The 19,628-nt window shown below is 35.0% G+C and overlaps 4 protein-coding genes across 9 annotated transcripts; 2 read left to right on the forward strand and 2 right to left on the reverse strand.

Annotated features, from left to right (window-relative positions):
• Positions 1 to 1,333: 1,333 nt before the first annotated feature.
• LOC132201937 (alpha-tocopherol transfer protein-like) lies at positions 1,334 to 3,197 on the reverse strand. Its single transcript, XM_059628509.1, has 6 exons — positions 2,675 to 3,197; positions 2,436 to 2,586; positions 2,137 to 2,330; positions 1,892 to 2,002; positions 1,689 to 1,833; positions 1,334 to 1,554 (listed from the first exon to the last, which is right to left on the reverse strand). The coding sequence occupies exons 1-6, from the start codon at positions 2,894 to 2,896 to the stop codon at positions 1,520 to 1,522; spliced, it is 858 nt and encodes a 285-aa protein (XP_059484492.1). The 5' UTR covers positions 2,897 to 3,197; the 3' UTR covers positions 1,334 to 1,519.
• Positions 3,198 to 5,943: 2,746 nt separating this feature from the next.
• On the forward strand, positions 5,944 to 10,235 carry LOC132201262 (sodium-dependent phosphate transport protein 2B-like). The gene is made up of 8 exons (XM_059627287.1): positions 5,944 to 6,060; positions 6,326 to 6,437; positions 6,500 to 6,640; positions 6,704 to 6,832; positions 6,890 to 7,084; positions 7,146 to 7,355; positions 7,409 to 7,537; positions 7,928 to 10,235. Exons 1-8 carry the CDS (start codon positions 6,025 to 6,027, stop codon positions 8,719 to 8,721), a joined length of 1,746 nt encoding a protein of 581 aa, XP_059483270.1. The 5' UTR covers positions 5,944 to 6,024; the 3' UTR covers positions 8,722 to 10,235.
• Positions 10,236 to 11,279: 1,044 nt separating this feature from the next.
• On the forward strand, positions 11,280 to 14,329 carry LOC132201933 (alpha-tocopherol transfer protein-like). Of its 2 annotated transcripts, none has more exons than XM_059628501.1 (8): positions 11,280 to 11,536; positions 12,528 to 12,622; positions 12,679 to 12,832; positions 12,934 to 13,025; positions 13,339 to 13,440; positions 13,668 to 13,778; positions 13,936 to 14,086; positions 14,144 to 14,321. In XM_059628501.1, the coding sequence occupies exons 1-8, from the start codon at positions 11,362 to 11,364 to the stop codon at positions 14,188 to 14,190; spliced, it is 927 nt and encodes a 308-aa protein (XP_059484484.1). In that variant the 5' UTR covers positions 11,280 to 11,361; the 3' UTR covers positions 14,191 to 14,321. The 2 variants fall into 2 exon arrangements, with proteins under 2 accessions (XP_059484484.1, XP_059484485.1); XM_059628502.1 differs by lacking the exon at positions 11,280 to 11,536 and adding an exon at positions 12,158 to 12,279 and having other exon boundaries at positions 14,144 to 14,329.
• LOC132201934 (clavesin-1-like) lies at positions 14,227 to 19,259 on the reverse strand. Of its 5 annotated transcripts, none has more exons than XM_059628505.1 (9): positions 19,024 to 19,259; positions 18,286 to 18,429; positions 17,410 to 17,579; positions 15,672 to 15,766; positions 15,359 to 15,604; positions 15,134 to 15,235; positions 14,816 to 14,926; positions 14,605 to 14,755; positions 14,227 to 14,548 (listed from the first exon to the last, which is right to left on the reverse strand). In XM_059628505.1, exons 3-9 carry the CDS (start codon positions 17,576 to 17,578, stop codon positions 14,520 to 14,522), a joined length of 903 nt encoding a protein of 300 aa, XP_059484488.1. In that variant the 5' UTR covers position 17,579; positions 18,286 to 18,429; positions 19,024 to 19,259; the 3' UTR covers positions 14,227 to 14,519. The 5 variants fall into 5 exon arrangements, with proteins under 5 accessions (XP_059484488.1, XP_059484487.1, XP_059484486.1 ...); XM_059628504.1 differs by having other exon boundaries at positions 18,286 to 18,424; positions 19,012 to 19,259; XM_059628503.1 differs by having other exon boundaries at positions 19,012 to 19,259.
• Positions 19,260 to 19,628: the final 369 nt, after the last annotated feature.

Genomic DNA, 19,628 nt, shown 5'->3' on the forward strand with positions numbered 1-19,628 from the left:
TGCATTGAAAAATGAAAGGCATGTTGTTTTAAATGACAATGTGTTCCACATAACTCTCAGAGTAGCAGCCAAATAAGAAGCCTCTACATAAAGTCTTGACTTGGTATGCGCCTAGAAAATTAATTATGTACCATCAAAATGAAAGTTAAAACAAGAAAGTTTTTTTTAAGTTCTGCCAAATTTCATAATGCTTTTTTATCATATCTAATTCAAAAATATAAAAAACGTACAGATAAAATATTAGTTTGTTATAAGTTGTGTTAATGTAAAAAAATGATATAGCTACTTAATATCTCTTTATATGAAAATAAATTTTATTAAAGTTTGTTTCCGTGGCAGCAATAATTTTTTTAAGTGTTTTGTTTGAACAGCATTTTTAAAGATATTATAAATATATATTAAATTTAATTATCTTACATAGCTCTTAAAGCTTCCACATTAATAAACTCACTTAAGATTAATTATTTTTCAAGAATTTTCTGGAGCAAATTTAAAATAGCAACGCATTTTTAACACAAGCTTTGCAATACGCGAAAGTCTGTTATCTATTAAAAAAAATTTCTAATCAAAATGATTCACAAAAATGAGCACTTATTAGGCTCTGAAGTGTAAACATAGGGTAGAAGCACTTAACCCCATACAATTCCACACTTACCTGCACTTAACATTTTTGTACCGAAAATTGCAAAATATTATGTAGTGAAAACTCACTAGTAAAGAACAAAGGCACAAGTTGGTTGCGGACGTCACTATGTATATCGCTGCGCCTCATTTGGGAACAAAAGAAATGCGTAGATGGTTATTTTCAGCAGATTTAGGAATCTTGAAAATCCTTAAAAATTTGCTGAATTGGGAGAAAACGCAACAAACTGTAAAAATCCTTGCATTCCTTAACAAATTTTCTTCTGGTATTCTATGTAATGCGTCCAGAATCTTCAACTTTGATATTTACTTGCTGCTGATAATTTTAAATATTTTGTTTATATTTTATTTATTTATGTACTACACACAAATTAAAAAAAAAATTGCTTAAGCCATTTAAATAAAGAGAACGGGTTTCCTTAAAACAATTCTTATTCCATATTCCATGTGCAGCAATATTTATTATCTAATCAACAGTCTTTAGCGTTTAGAAAATGATAATTTTTTATTAATTATTTAATAAACAGTCATTTTGATTATGCAGGCATGTTTCTCTAAATTACCCGAAAATTTTGATTTATTATTATTTTAATATTGTTTTTTTTTATATTCAATAGAAAGAATCATCTGCAAAATCCAGCTCAGCCAAATGACAAACTTGAATCTCTCTCGCCAAATTGGTTATTAAAATCAACGCAGCATGATTTTGTCTTTTGCATACATTTTTATTAGAAAATACGGACTAGGGATGATGAGCATCAGATGGTAGAATATTAACAATGTGCAGATCTTTTTCTGATCACAGCTATCGGGACTCTAGGTAACGTTGTTAAAATTTGAGGAGAAGCACGTGATGCATTTCCCAGCAGTTCTGCGGTTAGCTTTGTTGTTCAAATGCGTACTGCCTTATTCCTGCAAAAATAAAATTAAAATTATAAAATGATGAGCAATAGTCATACGTAAGGAATAAAAATCAGGTGCCAAATATTTTATAATAATAAAAATTCCTCTGTGAAAAGAGAGAAAATTTGTATCAAACAAATTACCTTTGTAAATGTGCTCGTTGTCATGCAACAGGTCAATGAGCCCCTCTTGATCGAAGTGAGTTAGCTGACCCTTGTATTCCTTCGTCAAACAAGCAGGCGATACGTGGTTTTGCAAGGATTTCATATCATTACCGTGGAAATGAATCTGGAGTCGAATTACGGAAATAAGGATTGAAAACAAAATAGATTTAAAAGAAACTCACTCTCGACTTCAGTTTGGAGCTCAGGAATGGTTTGAAAATGGCGAAAACAAGGTCAAATAACCGGGGTTGGTTTATGATGTGGAAAGCTTTGAAACGCATTGGAAAGTTTCCCTAGAAATTGGAAAATATTTTTAGTTTTACTTAAATTTAACTTAATTTTTAAATCATAATTTTTTTATTTTAATATTATTGCTGAAATTTTGTTGAAAGAAAAATGAAGATTTATTTGAAAATTAAAAAAATACCTGAAGGAGATCCACTGTCTTTTTAGCATAGGATGGACTAAGATTTGCAACGTGCCTCAAGGATGTGCCTTTCATATCGAGAACCGCCACTCCGCCCATCATTTGCGTGGCGGGTTCACTGGCTCCAAGTTCAGCGCATTGCACTGTTGCCCCGTATAAATCGTCCATGGTTCCCATTTTGCTGCTCCACGCACCTAGTTTTAATCACCTCATTATTTTCCAGAGTTTCAAAAAGTAAATTATTTATGAATTTAATTAGGATGAATTTAAAAAAAAAAAGAGAATTTCATTCAAATTACCAAATTTCATGATGGTCACTCTGCGCCCAAACTGATCCCTTACGGGTGAAACAGACACCAAGTCGTTATCAAATATTTTGGCTTGCTGTGATGGTCCAATTTTTGAATAAACGTCAGCGTGCTTTGTGATGTGCCCAAAGTAGTCCTTGATCTATTTTTAATACAAAAAATTAAAATTTAGCTTTTTAGTCAATTTACATGAATTAAAATTTTAAATAAAATATAAAAATTGGCCTTACCATTTTAAGAGCGCTTTCGGGGTAGAATTTTGTCGGCCTAAGAAACCTAATTAGGTACTCATCATCCGTCCTGCAATCCAGGGAACCGTCTTGTTCGATAAGGGCCCTCAGTTCGGCCAAAGCGGCCTCCCTGACCTGGTCCGACTCCCTGATTTCAAGCGCGGCTCGCAACTGGAGCTCTGGCGCCGCTGGTCCCAGCTCAAGAGTGTGCTTCGGGTCCATGGCGTTGCCTCCAGTTTCTGGATTGCAAATGATCTCGGCGGAAAGACGCACACGTCTATTTGTAATGTGTGCGATCCGGAAGGAGCGAGGAAGAGGAGCTCAGCAGGCGGATAGAGCAGGCGAGATCCACTCTAGGTGCAATGTCGACCACTTGTCAGTGCAATCACTTCCTGCTCTACTCGTCGCCGGCCGTTTAAGTCTGTGCGCCTGGTGCATGATGCTGAAAACAGCATAATTTTATCAAGCGTGGATAAATGTTTAAAATTTGATTAAAGGTCGCGCCTTTCTACTTTGAAAACTCTTCCTGCGCAATGAAAATTAACTTTTGGAGGTGCTAAAATTATTTTTGAAATTACTGCTAGAAAGCAATTTTGTTTAATTTTGTAAAGAAATGATTATATTTTTACCAACTTTCAATGCACGTTCTGAAAGCTGACGCGCTTGGAGGCAACGGCGGTGTATTAATTATAATTACAAAACTCTAGGAAATTTGTTGATCTTTGAAACAATACCGTCCTGCAGCTTAGTCCACTTTTTTGCATCCATGTAACTTCCTTTTTATCCTGCTTTTTAAATGTTATATATAAAGTAAAATTGTCTCACTCACGATCAGATCGACTTCTTTTCGTAAGACATAATAATATATGTATTTGGATTGTCCTTGATACTTAACTTAGGATTAAATTACGCTTTATTAATACTGAAACTATTTATAATAAATATAAGTATTTTTTTAAATCAGGTCTTCAATTTTTATCAAATATCTAATTTAGGTTATATTCTATCAATCCTATGTAAGCTGCCATTAAAATGAAACTGTGGCCAAAGATGGCACGTGCGAAATTAAGTGGATTAATATTAATTTTATCAACTAGATAGTTACTTCTCAAGGATTTTTTTTATCAAATTTAATTTTAAATTGGGGCAGTCATCTATATATACCCAATTAAATATGCTTGGGCCATTTGTCTTAAATATTTCATATTTAAATATTATGAAATTTGCAGCATGCTAACTCACATAATAACCGATCATTTTTTATAGGATTTACAATCTTTTCAAGATTATGTGATACGACCTTCCAACTATATCGTACATTTGTGGCCTTTTAACTCCATAAAGTAGCAAATTTGTTGAAGTGTGTCTACCGGCCGATCATTTTATGACAGAGTGGCAGATTAGTGAGATATAAGAGGTGTTAACCCAATGCAACACACAATTGGTCGGTGCGTTTGTTGATATTGATACACGTGAAAAGTGGAAGACAAATAATGATTTTTGTGCGAAAGTCATGCCTTCGATTCGTGTCAAATGGCCTACGTGGGTGTAAAATATAACTCTATACCTCTTGCAATTAATTTAGATAAGATAAATTGCAGACAGCACGTGAAGTTTGAATGGGGAAATGCATGACCAGAATGACTGACGCAATCGCATTGTAGTGCTACTTATCACTTCGATAAAATAACATTGTTTTATACTATTACTTTTTATATCTTTTTGCCTGCCCTTTGCTCTACAGATGCTAATCCAGAGTTTTTGCAAAAGTATATTATATACCATTCTTAATACATATTACTCTGATCTTGATCTAATTAATGGAAGTTGCAATCACATCAGCAATAGAAAGAAAGTTTTAAGTTATTAAAAATATTATAGAATAAATTAATAAGAATTTTTAACGCTATATATGGCACTAAAAAATTTCGATCATATTATTTTTCCCGGTATTACAATTAAATGTGGTTAATAATTTAATGAAATTTTTACTGAAAAAGATACTGCATAATTGATAAATAATTGGAATTTATCCTTATAGTGAATAGCATGAAAAATTAAAAAGAGAAATTTGTTAATCTGTAATCAACAATAATTTCCTAATGTGAAAAAATGATTTATAAATAAGGATTCTCAATATTTCCAATTTTTTTAAATACAAATTTTTGAATACCAGCATAAAAATATAATTGTTTTTTCAGTTTCTCAGCCTAATCTTTTGATTGGAAATGAGTTAAAAATTAAATAAGTCTTAAAAATTAATAAAATTTTGTTGTTATTTAATATTAATTGAGAGTAAAAAAATAATCAACGATCACCTTCATGCGGTCAATTTGGCTTTCGGATTATTTCATTTAGAATAAATTTTCATTATTTTCAGTTTTTTAGGTGATAAAGTTTTCAGTTCGTATTCAAATTTTGGTGCATTGATTCTGCGATGGTCCCAACAACTCCATTAAGAGGCTCCATTGACCCTTCCCAGAGTAAACTTCCCCCATTTGATAAAAACTGACTATAGGTGCTTGAGGGTTCAACGTGAGTGAAGTTTTTAGTTAAAGGAATTTTGTGGCAATTAAGGCAGCCCAATCAAAAACGGGGCACGCGTGCACCTACCTTTGCTATAAGGTTTTGCACTCGACACACAAGCGATATTTGGTTGGTCATGATAAGTGGGTGTGATCGGACTTGGACACACGCAGAGAGCACGAGGTAATCGCACGAGACCGGCGCCTTCCTCCAATACAGCGAGGAGCAATTAATTTTATTGCTCGCGCCTCGCGCATTACAAAAGAAACGCTGCCGCCGTCTGAGAGATTAAATTATGAAATATAAATTTTCCTGTCACTGCAAAACGCACGCTTAATGCGACACACCTTTGTTGTTGGGATGATAATATTTTGATGTTAACATTATTGTTTATTTGTCGATTGTTATAAAAATTTTCATATTTAATTTTTGCTTTTGAATGCTTTCGAAATTGCTCATTTAATAGTAAACTATGAAATCCGGTACTTTACGAAGAAACATTAGATTAATTGAAATCAATTTACGTCACCAATCGATGCACAAACAAGTTTATGGCAAGGTTAAAGTAAACATTTGCATGTGAAATAAATGATGAAATTAAAGATTCCTTCATAGCCACGGGTTTTTTGATTTTCCAAATGTGTTGCGTAATTTAAGTTCTGCGGCCTTGATACGGCCGCCGCACATTGTTTAGAGAACAATCTGTGATAGTTTTCATTATCTGCTCGCATAAAGGGATGGGGCGCTCCGTAAATATAAATAGTGGGAGCCAGATTACGCACATTGCTCTTCTGCCATCCGGCTTGTCCGCGCAATCAGCCACCATGACCACTACGGAGACGAATATAAACCTGTCAGATGTAAGAATTTATTTTAATTTTTGCAATAATATTTTATCTCACAAGACGTCATAGAAAACGGTGTTTCTTTTTTAAGGCGACCTAAGCCACTTATTTAAATGTTGCTCCTTTTGATTGGTTGAAATTCCCTTGAGGTGTGCTCTGCAAGCAAATGAGTTGGCAAATAAAAGAGAAAGCTTTTTATACAATCCCCCATACTGTGTATTCGTGCGGCCCGCGTGCTGTGTGCGCAAGTATTTGACTAGTTTTACCTGGTTATTTTAAGGAGATGCTGCCTGAAAAGATGGCTCTCGACGTGTTAGGCGAAAATGAAGCGAAATCAAAAAAGGAACAGGTGAAGCTAGCGCTTGAAGTTGAACCTTCTAAACCATGGAGAGGTGATTGTTATTTTGTGCAAAAGGTTATAAATTTAAATGTATATATTTATTCAATATTGTAGAGTTGACCGGAGAAGAAAAGGCGTGGAGGGTTTTTTGGATTTGCGCTAAAACATTTGCGTTGTTAGCCCTTTTGTACATTTTTGTCTGCTCTCTTGACCTTTTGTCCACGGCGCTACAACTTCTGGGCGGGCGAGCTACTGGTGAGTTATGATTTTTCAATGACATGTGACATTAAATTTATCGCGGAAATTAAAATATTTTAGGCGACATCTTTAGTAACCCGTTGTTGGAGAATCCCATGGTGGGTTTAATGATTGGCATTCTGGTAACGGTGGCCGTCCAGAGTTCGTCCACTTCCACGTCGATCGTGGTTAGCTTGGTTGCGGCTGGATGTAATACCATTTGAAATTCCCAAAACTCTACAGGAACTAATTTCGACCATTTTCCAGATTTCGAAGACGTAAGAACCGTTATTCCTATAATCATGGGAGCAAACATTGGTACTTCAATCACCAACACACTAGTTGCTGTGACAAGAATTAACAACAGGGCTGAGTTTAGCCTTGCGTTTGCTGGAGCCACTGTGCACGATATGTTTAACTGGCTCACCGTCATTGTCCTGCTCACCGTTGAAGTCACAACTGGTATGAAAATGTCGAGGAGAAACACAACATAACTTTTGCTAATTAAACATTTCATTGTTAGGCTATTTGTTCTATCTGACCGAAGCTCTCGTGCAAAATTTGGAGTTCCCTGAAGGGGCAGAGGACATCAAACTGCTCAAAGTCATTACGGAGCCATTAACTAAAGCCATCATGGAAATCGACAAGGAAGTCCTCAATGGTTGGGCGGCAAATGACCCAGATTACGATAATCGAACACTTCTTAAAGTTTGGTGCGAGCCAACTGTAAAATGTAAATAAGAAAAAAAAATTTGGTGCAGTATTTTATCTATTTATTCATTTTAGGCCCATCTCTCTTTGCTCTTCTGGACATTGGTGATTTGGCGACAGGCGCAATCATGACCGTGGTTTCCTTGCTACTGCTCTGCGGATGCTTGATCCTCTTGGTCAAACTACTCCAAAACGTGCTTCAAGGTGAAAACACTTTGTATTTCCCACTCAAGTTTCTTTATCTTTGAAATCTTAAATTGAAAAAATCAAACGCTCATATGTTAATGAGGCAATTAATGGTGACATCAATTTAATCTAAGATATCAAATCGCCCAATACGGCTTACGTATTCGCTTGTCGCACGCGCTCAAAAGAGATGAAATACTGTGAAACACTTTTGAACCCTTTTTAATCACCGAAGTTATTCTTTTAGTATGATTTACAAAAAATTTCAATATATCATCTTGCACTATATTAATAAGAAGGCAATTTTTTTTTAAATCTGCTGGCTTTAATCATATCTCAGTCCATAATCCGCTTTTTACAACCCTTTTAAATGTTGGCCCCAAATTTTAAAATTCCATTTCCTCGCAGGTCCCATGGTCGTTGTGCTTCAGAAGACGATCAACGCCAACATTCCGTATGTGCCTTGGCTCACGGGCTACCTGGCCATTCTTGTCGGCGCGTGCATCACCTTCGTTCTACAGTCGAGTTCGGTCTTCACGTCTGCGCTTACTCCCCTCGTCGGCTTGGGAGTGATCTCAGTCAACAGAATGTACCCCTTGTGCCTGGGTTCAAACATAGGAACGACAACAACAGCTGTCATAGCGGCTTTGACTGCCAGCGGTGAAAAACTAAGGATCACCATGCAGGTTGCAATGGTCCACCTGTTCTTCAACTTGACTGGAATCCTCATCTTCTACCCGATTCCATTCATGAGATGGCCACTGCCCCTTTGCAAGAAACTGGGCAAAACCACCGGCCAGTACCGTTGGTTCGCGTTTGCCTATTTGCTGCTCTCCTTCTTGATCATCCCAGCCATCGTACTGCTCCTCTCTCTTGCTGACCCCAACGGCTACGTGCTCCTAGGCGTCGCCGTCCCGGTTCTGGTTCTCCTAGCTGCCATCATCGTGATCAACATTCTGCAGAACAAATTTCCGAATTCATTGCCCAAGGTTTTGCAAACGTGGAACTGGCTGCCTCTTTGGATGAGAGACTTAGCGCCCATAGACCGAGTTCTCTCTAAAATTTGCTCATGCTGTATGAAGGAAACGACGCAAGAAGAGTTAGAAGAAATTGCCAGAGCTGTCGACAGTCAAGGCGATAATTTTGGATCCGAAGATCCAAGTGATTTAGGCATTGATAATAAAGCTGCTGATCTGATTTAGTTATATTGTGATATAAGAAGAGCGGACAGTTACTTGTGAAAGTTGCTCAAAAGCGTTATAATGTGAAAAATGTGTGAAAGTGACGTAAATATTTATGTTCAATTTTTATAAAAACATTTAAAAATCAAAAGTTATTGCAAAAACTTCATGAAGTATATATATTTTTAAATAAAATATAGAATTGTCTTAAAAGCATATGCACTTCAGATTAAATTGAATGAATGGAATTAGTTTTTTAACAATATGCTGTTAACGTTTAGTTCTGCAACCCGCATGAACGGGACGATCAGCGCTTTGCCTAATTTCCCTGAGCCTCATGACTCCACATTATGTAGTGCTTTTAGTTTGTATGGAAGCAATAACATGTTTGTTGAGATTATAATTTTACATTTACTTTAAATTTTTTTCATGTATTAAAAACATTTTTCATATAAATATAAATGAGAGTGACTTTTAAACTTGTATTCTGAAAAAAATTAATTTTAAGGATTGTCAGTTCTTCATACAAATGCCGAAGGGCAACTGTAGAATATTATTATTAGTTTGCATTTAAGTTCCTTACTCACTTCAATAATGCCTATTTTATTTAGCACAACGCTCTATTGGGGCAGAACTGGTTGAAGGTGAGCAAGATACATCATTCTCTGTGCGTATCATTTAAGTGCGGCTATTAACCCTTTGCATTGCCAGCTCAGCTTAAAGCTTTAAGAGAGCTTGAAAATTTTAATTGAACATTAATAAACAATTTTCAAAACTCGTGAGCTACAGCGCACGTGTTCTCTAACTTCCACGCTATCAGGTGCCCTTAATTTATTTTCCTATAAAAGAGCTGGCATACTTTTTTTTTTATCGTGCAGCTTTTTATATGCTTCTTGTAGGTAATGTGTTTACAGGGTAAAAAAATTCAATGAATTATTGATCAATGATAAAACCTCCTGTGATAGTAGGTATTTTAAGTACGGCGTGCATCAACGTTTATGCCGTATTTAAGTTGCATTAGTATTTTACTCAAAATGTATATTTTTAATTTATGTTATTTAATGAATTTTTCTCTAAAATAATAATTTAAAAAAATTTGATTTTTAGATATAACTTTCATTGTGCAAAGCGGTGCAAAGGTTGTTAAATGGAATTAATATTTTTTTTAAATTTTATTTGAAAATAATTATTTATCATGTTGCGCACCATGTTCACTAGGCGATCAATTACAGCCTTGCAACAGATCCTTGTGGGATTTTTTAACCTCGATACGCTTGATCTCAAGACTGCACTCAAGACGAGTTTTTTCACTTTATATTGTGTATGCACGCGATTGACGCGATTCATACTTTCCCTGAAGAGCGCTCAATCAAAGTGCATTGCGCTCTTACCTTGGTATTGTAATGACTTGTACTTTTATTTAAGTGCGCAACTGTCAAGTTTAAAATGTATGTGATATTATATTATTATTAAATGCGATTTGAAAATTATTAGAGTTTTGTTGTAAAAACTTTCAACCAGTTAATTAATGCAAGTTAGCTAATTAAAATGATTTGATAATAACGTATTTTAATTTTTATTTCTGATTTCGCAATCTCCTAAAACTTTTTTTATAACTTCTGGAAATTTAAATTAATATGAATTTTTTATTGCTTCCGAGCTAATATTTTGCATGAGCAACATCTTATTAAAATATGGATAGTTGGATTTCCCACCAATTACGTCAATTTTTTTACTTCATCGTTATCAAATTTACAATCTTTTAATCCAACAAATTTCAATTTGAAATAGAGCACTCAAAACAGCTTGTAAGCTAAACTGAAGCAAACGTTTGACACTCATTTTAAGTCTATTTAATTAGTTCCGTGATTTTTGTTTTATTTAATTTGGAAATCACTTCTAACTGTTATTTAATGGTCCAATAAAATTTTTCATTCTATTCTATTGAAAGCAACCTTAAGAAGGTTAATTGGAGATATAAATCTAATCATAACACTTCAAACTTCTTCTTTTAAAATCGATCAGGAGTAAGTCAATTTAGAAGGCAATATTTGTTTATCAATGATATAAATAAAATAATATTGTAATTAAATAGTGACGGGTAAAATATAATCGTGTGATATAAATTTCAATTTGTAAAAAGGTACTTGATTATAGGATAGGATATTTTTATGTTTCTTCTTCGATATGATTGCAAAACGTTTAAAAACTGGATTCGTCATAATTTGATAGAGTAATGGAATTAAATATTATTATTTGATCCAATTTGATCTAAAATCTTGTAATGGAAAAAATATTTCAAACGGTTAAAAATAGGTTAAAATTAAAGTTATTTACCAAAACTCGGCATAAAATAAATAAATAATGTATAACAGTTAAAGTTCTCTTATCTGTTTAATGAGGTCAAATAAATGGAAGCCTAGTTAATTTGGTTAATTTTGTTCCTTCGGCATAGAGCACTGTCGCTTTCGCATTTTATGTTAAGGTAACACTCTATAAAAGTAGACAGAGAATCGCAAAGGAGGGGGCAGGTGGCAGGTGGAACCTGAATCAGCATTTCCATCGTTGAAGAGATACCCACAATCATATAATGCTAGTTTGTAACTAGAGGTGCATTAGTTGGTTGCACTTGACGGCGCCGCTCCGTGTCAGCTTCTTGCAATGACGCTCCCGTTGTGTCAGGGGACGATCCCTGTCATCGACTTGGGACACTCGACTCTCACGATTGATCAGGAAGATCTCACCCCCGAGTTGAGGGAAGTGGCTAGAACGGAACTTAGGGAGAACCCTGATGTTGTTGATAAGGCTGTCGAAGAATTGAGAAGTTTGTTGAGAGGTAAGATTAGTAAGAACAGAAAAATGAAAGGAAGTAGGAACTATTGTTCAGTTTCACCAAAATCTATTTCTATTCATAATTACTTTATATTTGGGATCAAAATTTCCATTGGTTAAAAAGCTGAATAATCTGTCAAAAAATGATTTATTTTTAAAGATTATTAAATATTTGTAAATTTAAAAAAAGTGACAATTTCTTCATTTACCACAAAAATGTAACACACAAATTAATGTCGACAGCAAGCCTTGTTCTAAATTAATATTTGTATTAATTTCTAACGCAGTTCTAAATTTAACGTGGGAATTTTGTTGCGTGCCCAAAATAAATACCACGTTAAATTAAATAAAAGCTAAATATTAAAAAGTTTGACCTTACGACGGTGATCAGCATAAATTTCAGTCTGGGTGCCTCATCATGTGAGGACAATAGCAGAGCTGAATTATGATTGGCTAAATTTTGCCGTCTCCTCGCGATTAACGTCAATAGAAAAAAAAATATCAAATACACATGGCATTTTCCTGCGCCAAATCCTGCCTCTAATGACTGAATGACGTTTGCACTTGGCGAGATGCAATTGTTTTCCATGACACGTCGCATTTTCTTTCAGCAGATTTTCATGGTCAGAGCGTTATTCTTCTCTCCCGGCGTCAAATGGAATTGACCCGTTTCCTTTTATATGCACTGTCGGCACAATTAAATGTCTGTGCCTGCATTCGGCCCGCCGGCCGCCAGCAACTTCTTACGTTAGCACACATTTGTTAATTTAATTTTCTTAATACTGCTTCTCCGTTTCTGTTCATCATTTCAAAGAAAAAATTTATTTGGCCTGACCAAAAAATATGTTTAAAATACTGTAAAATACCAGGCTTGTTTTTTTTTTAATTTTTATTATTAATTGAATGATCATGAACTAGTTTTCAAAGCACTTATTTATTATTTATATTAAATCAAGAAATCAATATTTCAATAAATTATTTATTTATTTCTTCAGATGACAAAGAACTGTACGTGCCACTAGACAATGATGCCTACTTGATCCGATTCCTCCGTCCCTGTAAATTCTACCCTGAGAGCGCCTACCAACTGGTAAATCAAAGAAACATGATTTTTTTTTTGTTCATTTCCGAGAAACCCTTTTGCAGATAAAGCGGTACTATCAGTTCAAAATAAAGCACAGCAAAGTCTACAATGGTCTGGTGCCTTCGAAGGAGCAAAACATTTTTGCTCAGGACATTTTAACCGTCTTGCCGAGCAGGGACAACAAAGGACGCCGCATTTTGGTCATGGAACTTGGCAGTACGCAATATTTTATTATGACATTAGCTCTCTCTACATAATGTTATTCTCACAATATTGCAAAATAATTTGGCCTCTTATAATGTGCTCCGCGTGTTTAGAGAAATGGAAACACAACGAATGCAATTTGGACGATGTTTTCAAGGGCTGCGTCCTTTTCGTCGAGGCTGCTCTACTGGAACCGAAAACTCAAGTAGGTTATACTCCTGTGGTGTAATTCGAGTGCCTTGCGTCTCAGTTTTACTCTCATGGCATTAAATTTCACCTTTTATTTTATATAACATAAATTTAGATCCATTTCTTTTATTAAAAAAAATGTTTTCTTTTTTAGTTAGAATTATTTAAATTTAGAAAATATTTTTGCTTTAATGAAACAAGGTGCACAAAAATGGTGCATTTTTCTTTTGTGTGATAGCGGCACTGAAAACTGTGATTGTTGATTTTATCTAACAATAAGATGGATCGTTTCCGTTGAAATTTCTCATGCTACTGCTCATTCGTTACAGGTGGCAGGATCTTTAGTGATATTTGACATGGATGGCCTGTCGCTGCAACAAGTGTGCCAATTCACGCCTCCTTTTGCCAAACGAATTGTTGATTGGCTTCAGGTATAGATTGAATAATTATGCAATAAAAATTTTTCTGCAGAAATCATCAAAAAAATTTAATTGACGAGCTTTTTGTCGTAATATTTTACATTTAAATTTAACTTTCGTGTTTTCTTTTGTTATTATTAAACACCTTGTTTTATGAATAACAAAACAATTTAATAAAAATACAATTTTAAAATTTAAGCTAAAAATTGTAAATATTCCAATTTTTTGCTATTTTGCAGGACAGTATACCATCCAGGGTCAAGGGCATTCACATTGTGAACCAGCCGTACATTTTCAACATGGTGTTTGCCCTATTTAAACCATTCTTGCGAGAGAAGCTGAAAAATAGGGTAAATTCTTAAATTATTCGTCTATGTCATTATTAATGACTCATTATATATTTACCGGACTTCATAATTTCCGCGCCTAAAAGTTTTAATTTTCCTCAAGCAATGAGCACCTTATTTTTCTTGGTATAATAAAAAGGACCAAAACATATTTTTCCAGATTTTCTTTCATGGCAAAGATCGCGCATCTCTTCACAAGCACATTAACAAGGAGGCCCTTCCCCCTTGCTACAAAGGAGAGCTGACTGCGCCTCGACTCTCGGGAATGGACTGGTTCAAGCTTTTGTCGCAGCTTGACAAAGAATATGAAAGTAAGACAATGCTCGAAAAGATTTACAAATTATAATCAATACTTTTAATCCTTGCAGCAATCAACAAGTACGGGTTTAAAAACAACCCTGAGATTGACGAATAATGACAAGCAAATTGTGATAAATAAAACCCTGGTGAATGGGGGGCATCGTTTTAATTATTTCCAATAATTGTCATTTTTTACTAATTTTACATAAAATAAAAAATCTTACACCAAATTTAATATTGTATAATTTTTTAAGTTTTTAGGTCTTTGTGAAATAAATTTAAAAAGAAAACGTCTCGTATAATTTAAAATTGTGACTTAAATAATAAATGTTATACACTAAAAATTTACATACACAAGGAATTTTAAGTAATTAATAAGTTACAATTTTTGTGTACATTATCACAAAATATTTTTGAGGCAACTTTTAAATCCAGCACATGACCCTACGAAGTGTATCCAAAAGAGTTGACCTCTGCAAATCAGTTAAGCAATTAATTTTAATTGTTTAATTTTATTGAAATGACTCACTCTCGTAATCACTATTTCGTGGTGCCATCAAGGTGTACCACTGATCACCAGTGACATCTGGGAGATCCAGGGTTCCACCATATCGCTTTGGTAGGACCTCAGGGTCGATGTGCTTTAATAGGGATGGCCGATTCGTGCCATGGAAGTGTATCTGAAAATTTGACCAAAAATTGGTATTGTTGAGTTATTTGAATTTTCTGCAGCAAAATACCCTCTTTCGTAGCTTCTCTTGGAGGAATGGCTTGAAAATGGCGAAAATCATGTTGAAAATGTAAGGCTGGTTCACAATGTGAACCCCCTTCAACCTAATTGGCAAGCATTCCTGCGGATAATCAAAGAAAATTATAAATTCGCTTTAGATTTTATGCACGCTTTTATTGATTGTAAGAAGAAGTGGCAAAAAGTTTGTTTTCCAAATTTATATATTGGGTAGACTTCTGTGATGTCAAATTATTCAAAAGAATGTTGCCAGATATTTGGAAAATTAAATCTTTTGTTAATAATCAATATAATCTTAAAATTTACACACTTGAACCCACGTAACAACAGCTCGGGCAAATCCTGGAGTAAATTGCATCACGTGACTTAGACTCAGGCCAGCTTGGTCTAAGATTACTACAACTCCAGAAACCTAAAATTTTAATTTATAATTAAAAATAATCAATAAATTTAAAATTACTTTCTAAAATTGTATATTATTCATTTTTTTTTTTAACTGGTGACAATAAAGAAAAACAGTGAATTGAGAACATACTTGTGTTTTGGGCTCTGCCATGGCAGCCTCCAAGAACAAGGCACATCCTCGGAATATCTCGTCCACTGAGCAAAGGCTCGTGTTCCACTTGCCGCCTGACTCAATGAGCATAACTCGCCGGCCAAATTGATCCCGTTTTGGCAGAACTGTGATGATATCTTGATCAAATAGATTTTTCTCATTTGTTGGCTTCAACTCGCGATAGACTTTAGGATTTTTCAGTCGAAATGTGTAGTACCGTTTCATCTGTAATTAAAAATTAGTAAAGTTGAAGCAATTTTTCTTCCTGTAGATAACATAAAAAACCACTCACTAGGGCATAGGCACTCTGCGCGTAAAATTTGCAAGGCCGCAGAAAAATAAGTAGCCGTAATTCATCATCAACCGGGAAGTTTAAGTTCTTATCATCTGAAAAGTTAAAACATATTCACTCATGTTATCATAAATATTTATAGAATAATTGCAAAAAAACCAACTAGGAAATCACGCGTTTGTTAAATTGCATTTTATTTTTCGTTCACAAGCTAACTGCTTTTTTATGCCTTCCTTGGCATGCCGTGACTAATTTATTTTCAGAGTAAACGTTTTCACACAAGTGCGCACAAGTGTGAGTTGGTGTGAGTCTTTGGCGGTGTTTTTTGATAAAAAAAAATGCATTCCATTAATTAATACTGGGGGCTAAATTTTCTTGCGGGGAAAGCGGTCGTCATTAAAATAATTAAATAATGTATCCGAAATTTTACTTTTATCCTACTTTCAATTTGAAAAAAAATGAACACTGCACCTTGCATGAAGTGCGATTTTAATGAGCAATTTATTTAAATTATTTTAATATCCTAGAAGAAACGCGTCCATTGTGCAGCACACAGTAAGTTTCCTTCCTATGCTAATGACCTGGTGACGTAAAAACCCTTAGTCATTTGCCAGCTCAGTAACCTTGCACTAAATAAAATAATATTACGCTCTCGCAACTCGCAAAACAGCAGCAGGGAAGATAAAAAAGTATTAATTGCAATTTGCAGCATGTGCGCACCACCAATTTTGTCTAACGAAATTTGCCGGCCGACTCGCTGTTGTGCGTTTTGCCGTGCCTAGCTTTCTCCTCTCACCTGCAGCCCACAACAGTGCTGCACGCTTATGGACCGATCCGAGTGTTCCAGTCAGTAGTTCACCGAACGTAAAAACCTATCCACAAACGACCATATTTTTCAAACGCTATAAATTTCTAAACAAGACATTCGAAAGCGCCATTGTGGGCTGTCTTGACAAATGCCCCGCTTCAGCGTCCCTGCAATTTCGATAGGTTTTAATCTGCGATTTCACTTAACGTGGAAAAAGAAAAATCGTACATTTAAAATTAATTTCGTGTTGAAATTGACGGCCACCTTTTTGCGCTAGAAGTTGCAGCCATCTCTTATTTCTTATTCACATTTCTTCTTCTTTAATCTCATTTTTTATATCAACGCAAATTATTTTATTTATTTTGATATTGTGAGAACGCTTCATTCTCTGCACGGTTCATCATGATGATGATCATAATACCCGACAGTAAAATGCAACGACGAGGCTTATAAAAAAATTTACCACAAATATGACCTCAACCCTTGTCTTTTATTCTGCGCTTAGATCATAATGTGAAAAAGTTGCATTTTTGCCTCGTGATTAACCGCACGGAGACAATAATTGAACCTTGAGCAATCGCGCTGCATAATGCAGCCTGCCAATGAAAAGCTGCTGAGAATTTTTATCTGCCTTTGCAGAGAAAGATTAATGTGGGCGTGCAAAGAGCAAAGTGTGAAAAAACCTCTCTTTGAATTTCATTGCTCTTTTTTTTAATATGCACTTGAGATTTACAAACCGTTAAAGATTTAAATGGCTGACCCAAAAAATATTTTTTTTTTAAATCCCATAATTGGTGTCTATAAAACCCTTTTTTCTTTCTTTGGTCAAAGTGGTGCTTGCATTCTCCTCACGCATTGTTGAATAATAAATATGTTCAATAGAGGAGGAGCTGCGTCATGATGACCTTGTGCCGGTCACTGCTTTCTTACCTGTGACTAGTTTACGGAGCTCTTCGATTGCTTCCGACTTGTTCTCCGGCGTTTCTCTCAATTCTTTACGTGCCCTCTCAGCAAATTCGCCTTCGATCTCCTCGACTTCAAAGCGCAACTCAAAGTTGTCGCCGATTATTAGCACGGCAGGCGCTAATGAAGTCGTCATCCTGCAATATAATATTCATAAATTTGGGTAAAATATTGATAAAAATCGTTCCGAAAATTGATTTAATTCAATGTTTTTTGTTAATGGTTTACAAAAGTGAAATTTTATATTTTGAATCTTTCATTCTTAACTTAATTACATATAAACCCTGCTTAAACCCTTAATTAATCATGAAATGAATTGATTTATAGTAATTTATTTTAATTTAAAATAATAAAAATTTAAAATTACAAGTAGTGCCAAATAATTTATCATGCAAGTCTTTGACAGAATTATATATATTTTTTTATAAATAAATACAATATATGAGAGAGAAAAACTAGTGATAAATTAAAAAAAAATCATCCAAACTCCATTACGCTAACCAATTAGGCAATTATCGCGCTTTTTATTGCGCCACACTGAATAATATTTATGCTAATACGCTACAAAACCGAGTTCTGGACCATTGCGCAAAAATATTGAGAAACCACGGCCACACAACTTTTACTGCACCTTTGCAAAAACCAGTCAAGCCGCAGCACTGATTCAATTGAAGTGGCAAAAGCTTTACAAAAATCAAACCCACTTACTTACAAACCAAATCGCTTGAACCAAAAATAAAAAGATAATTCCTCTGCGAAGCCACATCTCAAGCTTATCGGACGAGATAATAAACAAAGCAGGTGCAATATTGGCAGATTAACACACACAAGAGACGAACTCACCTGTTGACGGTGGAATGAAGACTGTTTCGGCGGCACCACTGGTACAGCAGGCGAGTGTTGTCGGTGCTCGAGCGAGGCCTCGAAGGAAGCAACCGGCGGTGGCACGACCGACTCAAACTCTCTCACACTCACTTTCTCCCTGCCCTGCCGATAAACAAAGAGACCGTTGAGTTTCATCCGTTGCTCGGATAACACCGATTACATTATACGCCTGTCCTACATTTTGGTGATTTCACTATCAACTCACGCCGCTCTTCCGGAGAAGCAACGAAAAAGATCCAAATCGACAATTAAAATATTTTTGGTCTTTAATATTTATGAAAATACATAAATACTCCAGGCTTTCTTTTAAGTTGTCTAACCTCAATATGGATTCTCTGATGCAGGTTGACTGATAATGATAACTTTTTTATTTTAAAAGAGGGTCTGCAGTCTTACTTTGTTTTAAATTAAATAATTTAAAATAACTAAATTAGTAACCATCTCTCTAAATTACTATTATCATATTCATAGTGCTTTTAATACACACAATAATTATTTATTTCTTTACTAGGCTACACCTGGGCTACAAAGAATAAAAGAAAAATTTAATTTTAAAATCTTTCAATAATATTAGGAATTAGGCAGAATTAGGAAAAATTAACAGTTATATTAGTCAAAATATTTAAGGGAATAAGTAATAGCAAATAACATTTACAACATGAAATTAGTGAAATAAAAATGTACCAAAAAAATTACTCCTTGGTTTGTTGTGCTGTTGAGGATATTAAGACAGAGAGCAACAGATTGTTTCGCAGTTTCGGCCAGACTTTTCCAATCTCAATTAAACTCCACTTTAGCTGATGGTACTTCTTGTTCTCCTCAACTCTGCTTGCAATCAACTGCACGCCTCTATAATTGCAAGTGAGCGTGTTTCTGTCCGATATTCCTTTTGGTTGAAGACTGAACGAGACTTTATAAAAATAAAACGCAGTCGCGTCGTCCTCTGGTTGGTGTTTTAGCCGCAGTGTGCGTGTGGAGTTGGTAATGAGAGGTTGCAGCCGCCGCCGGCAACGAGGAAAGGCCAAAGAACTCGAGCAGACGTTCATTTTAAATTGCATTTTTATAGATAGATTAACATATTATATATATATATATAGCATGTGCGTAACTCAATACATGAGAGAGAACTGATATTATACCGCGCACCATTGTCACATAATCGCGTATATGCGACTGGCCGACTGACTTGCGTTCTAATTTCAGAACTGATGGCTTGTGACTCACTACAAAGCAGGCGTTCAGTCAGTGAACTGGGTTAAACACATACATTATAAAAAACACACAACACTCGACTCCTTGCA

The sequence above is a fragment of the Neocloeon triangulifer genome, unplaced genomic scaffold, assembly GCF_031216515.1.
Source record: "Neocloeon triangulifer isolate White Clay Creek 2 clone unplaced genomic scaffold, ASM3121651v1 ptg000014l, whole genome shotgun sequence".
In the NCBI taxonomy this organism is placed as follows: Eukaryota; Metazoa; Arthropoda; class Insecta; order Ephemeroptera; family Baetidae; genus Neocloeon; species Neocloeon triangulifer.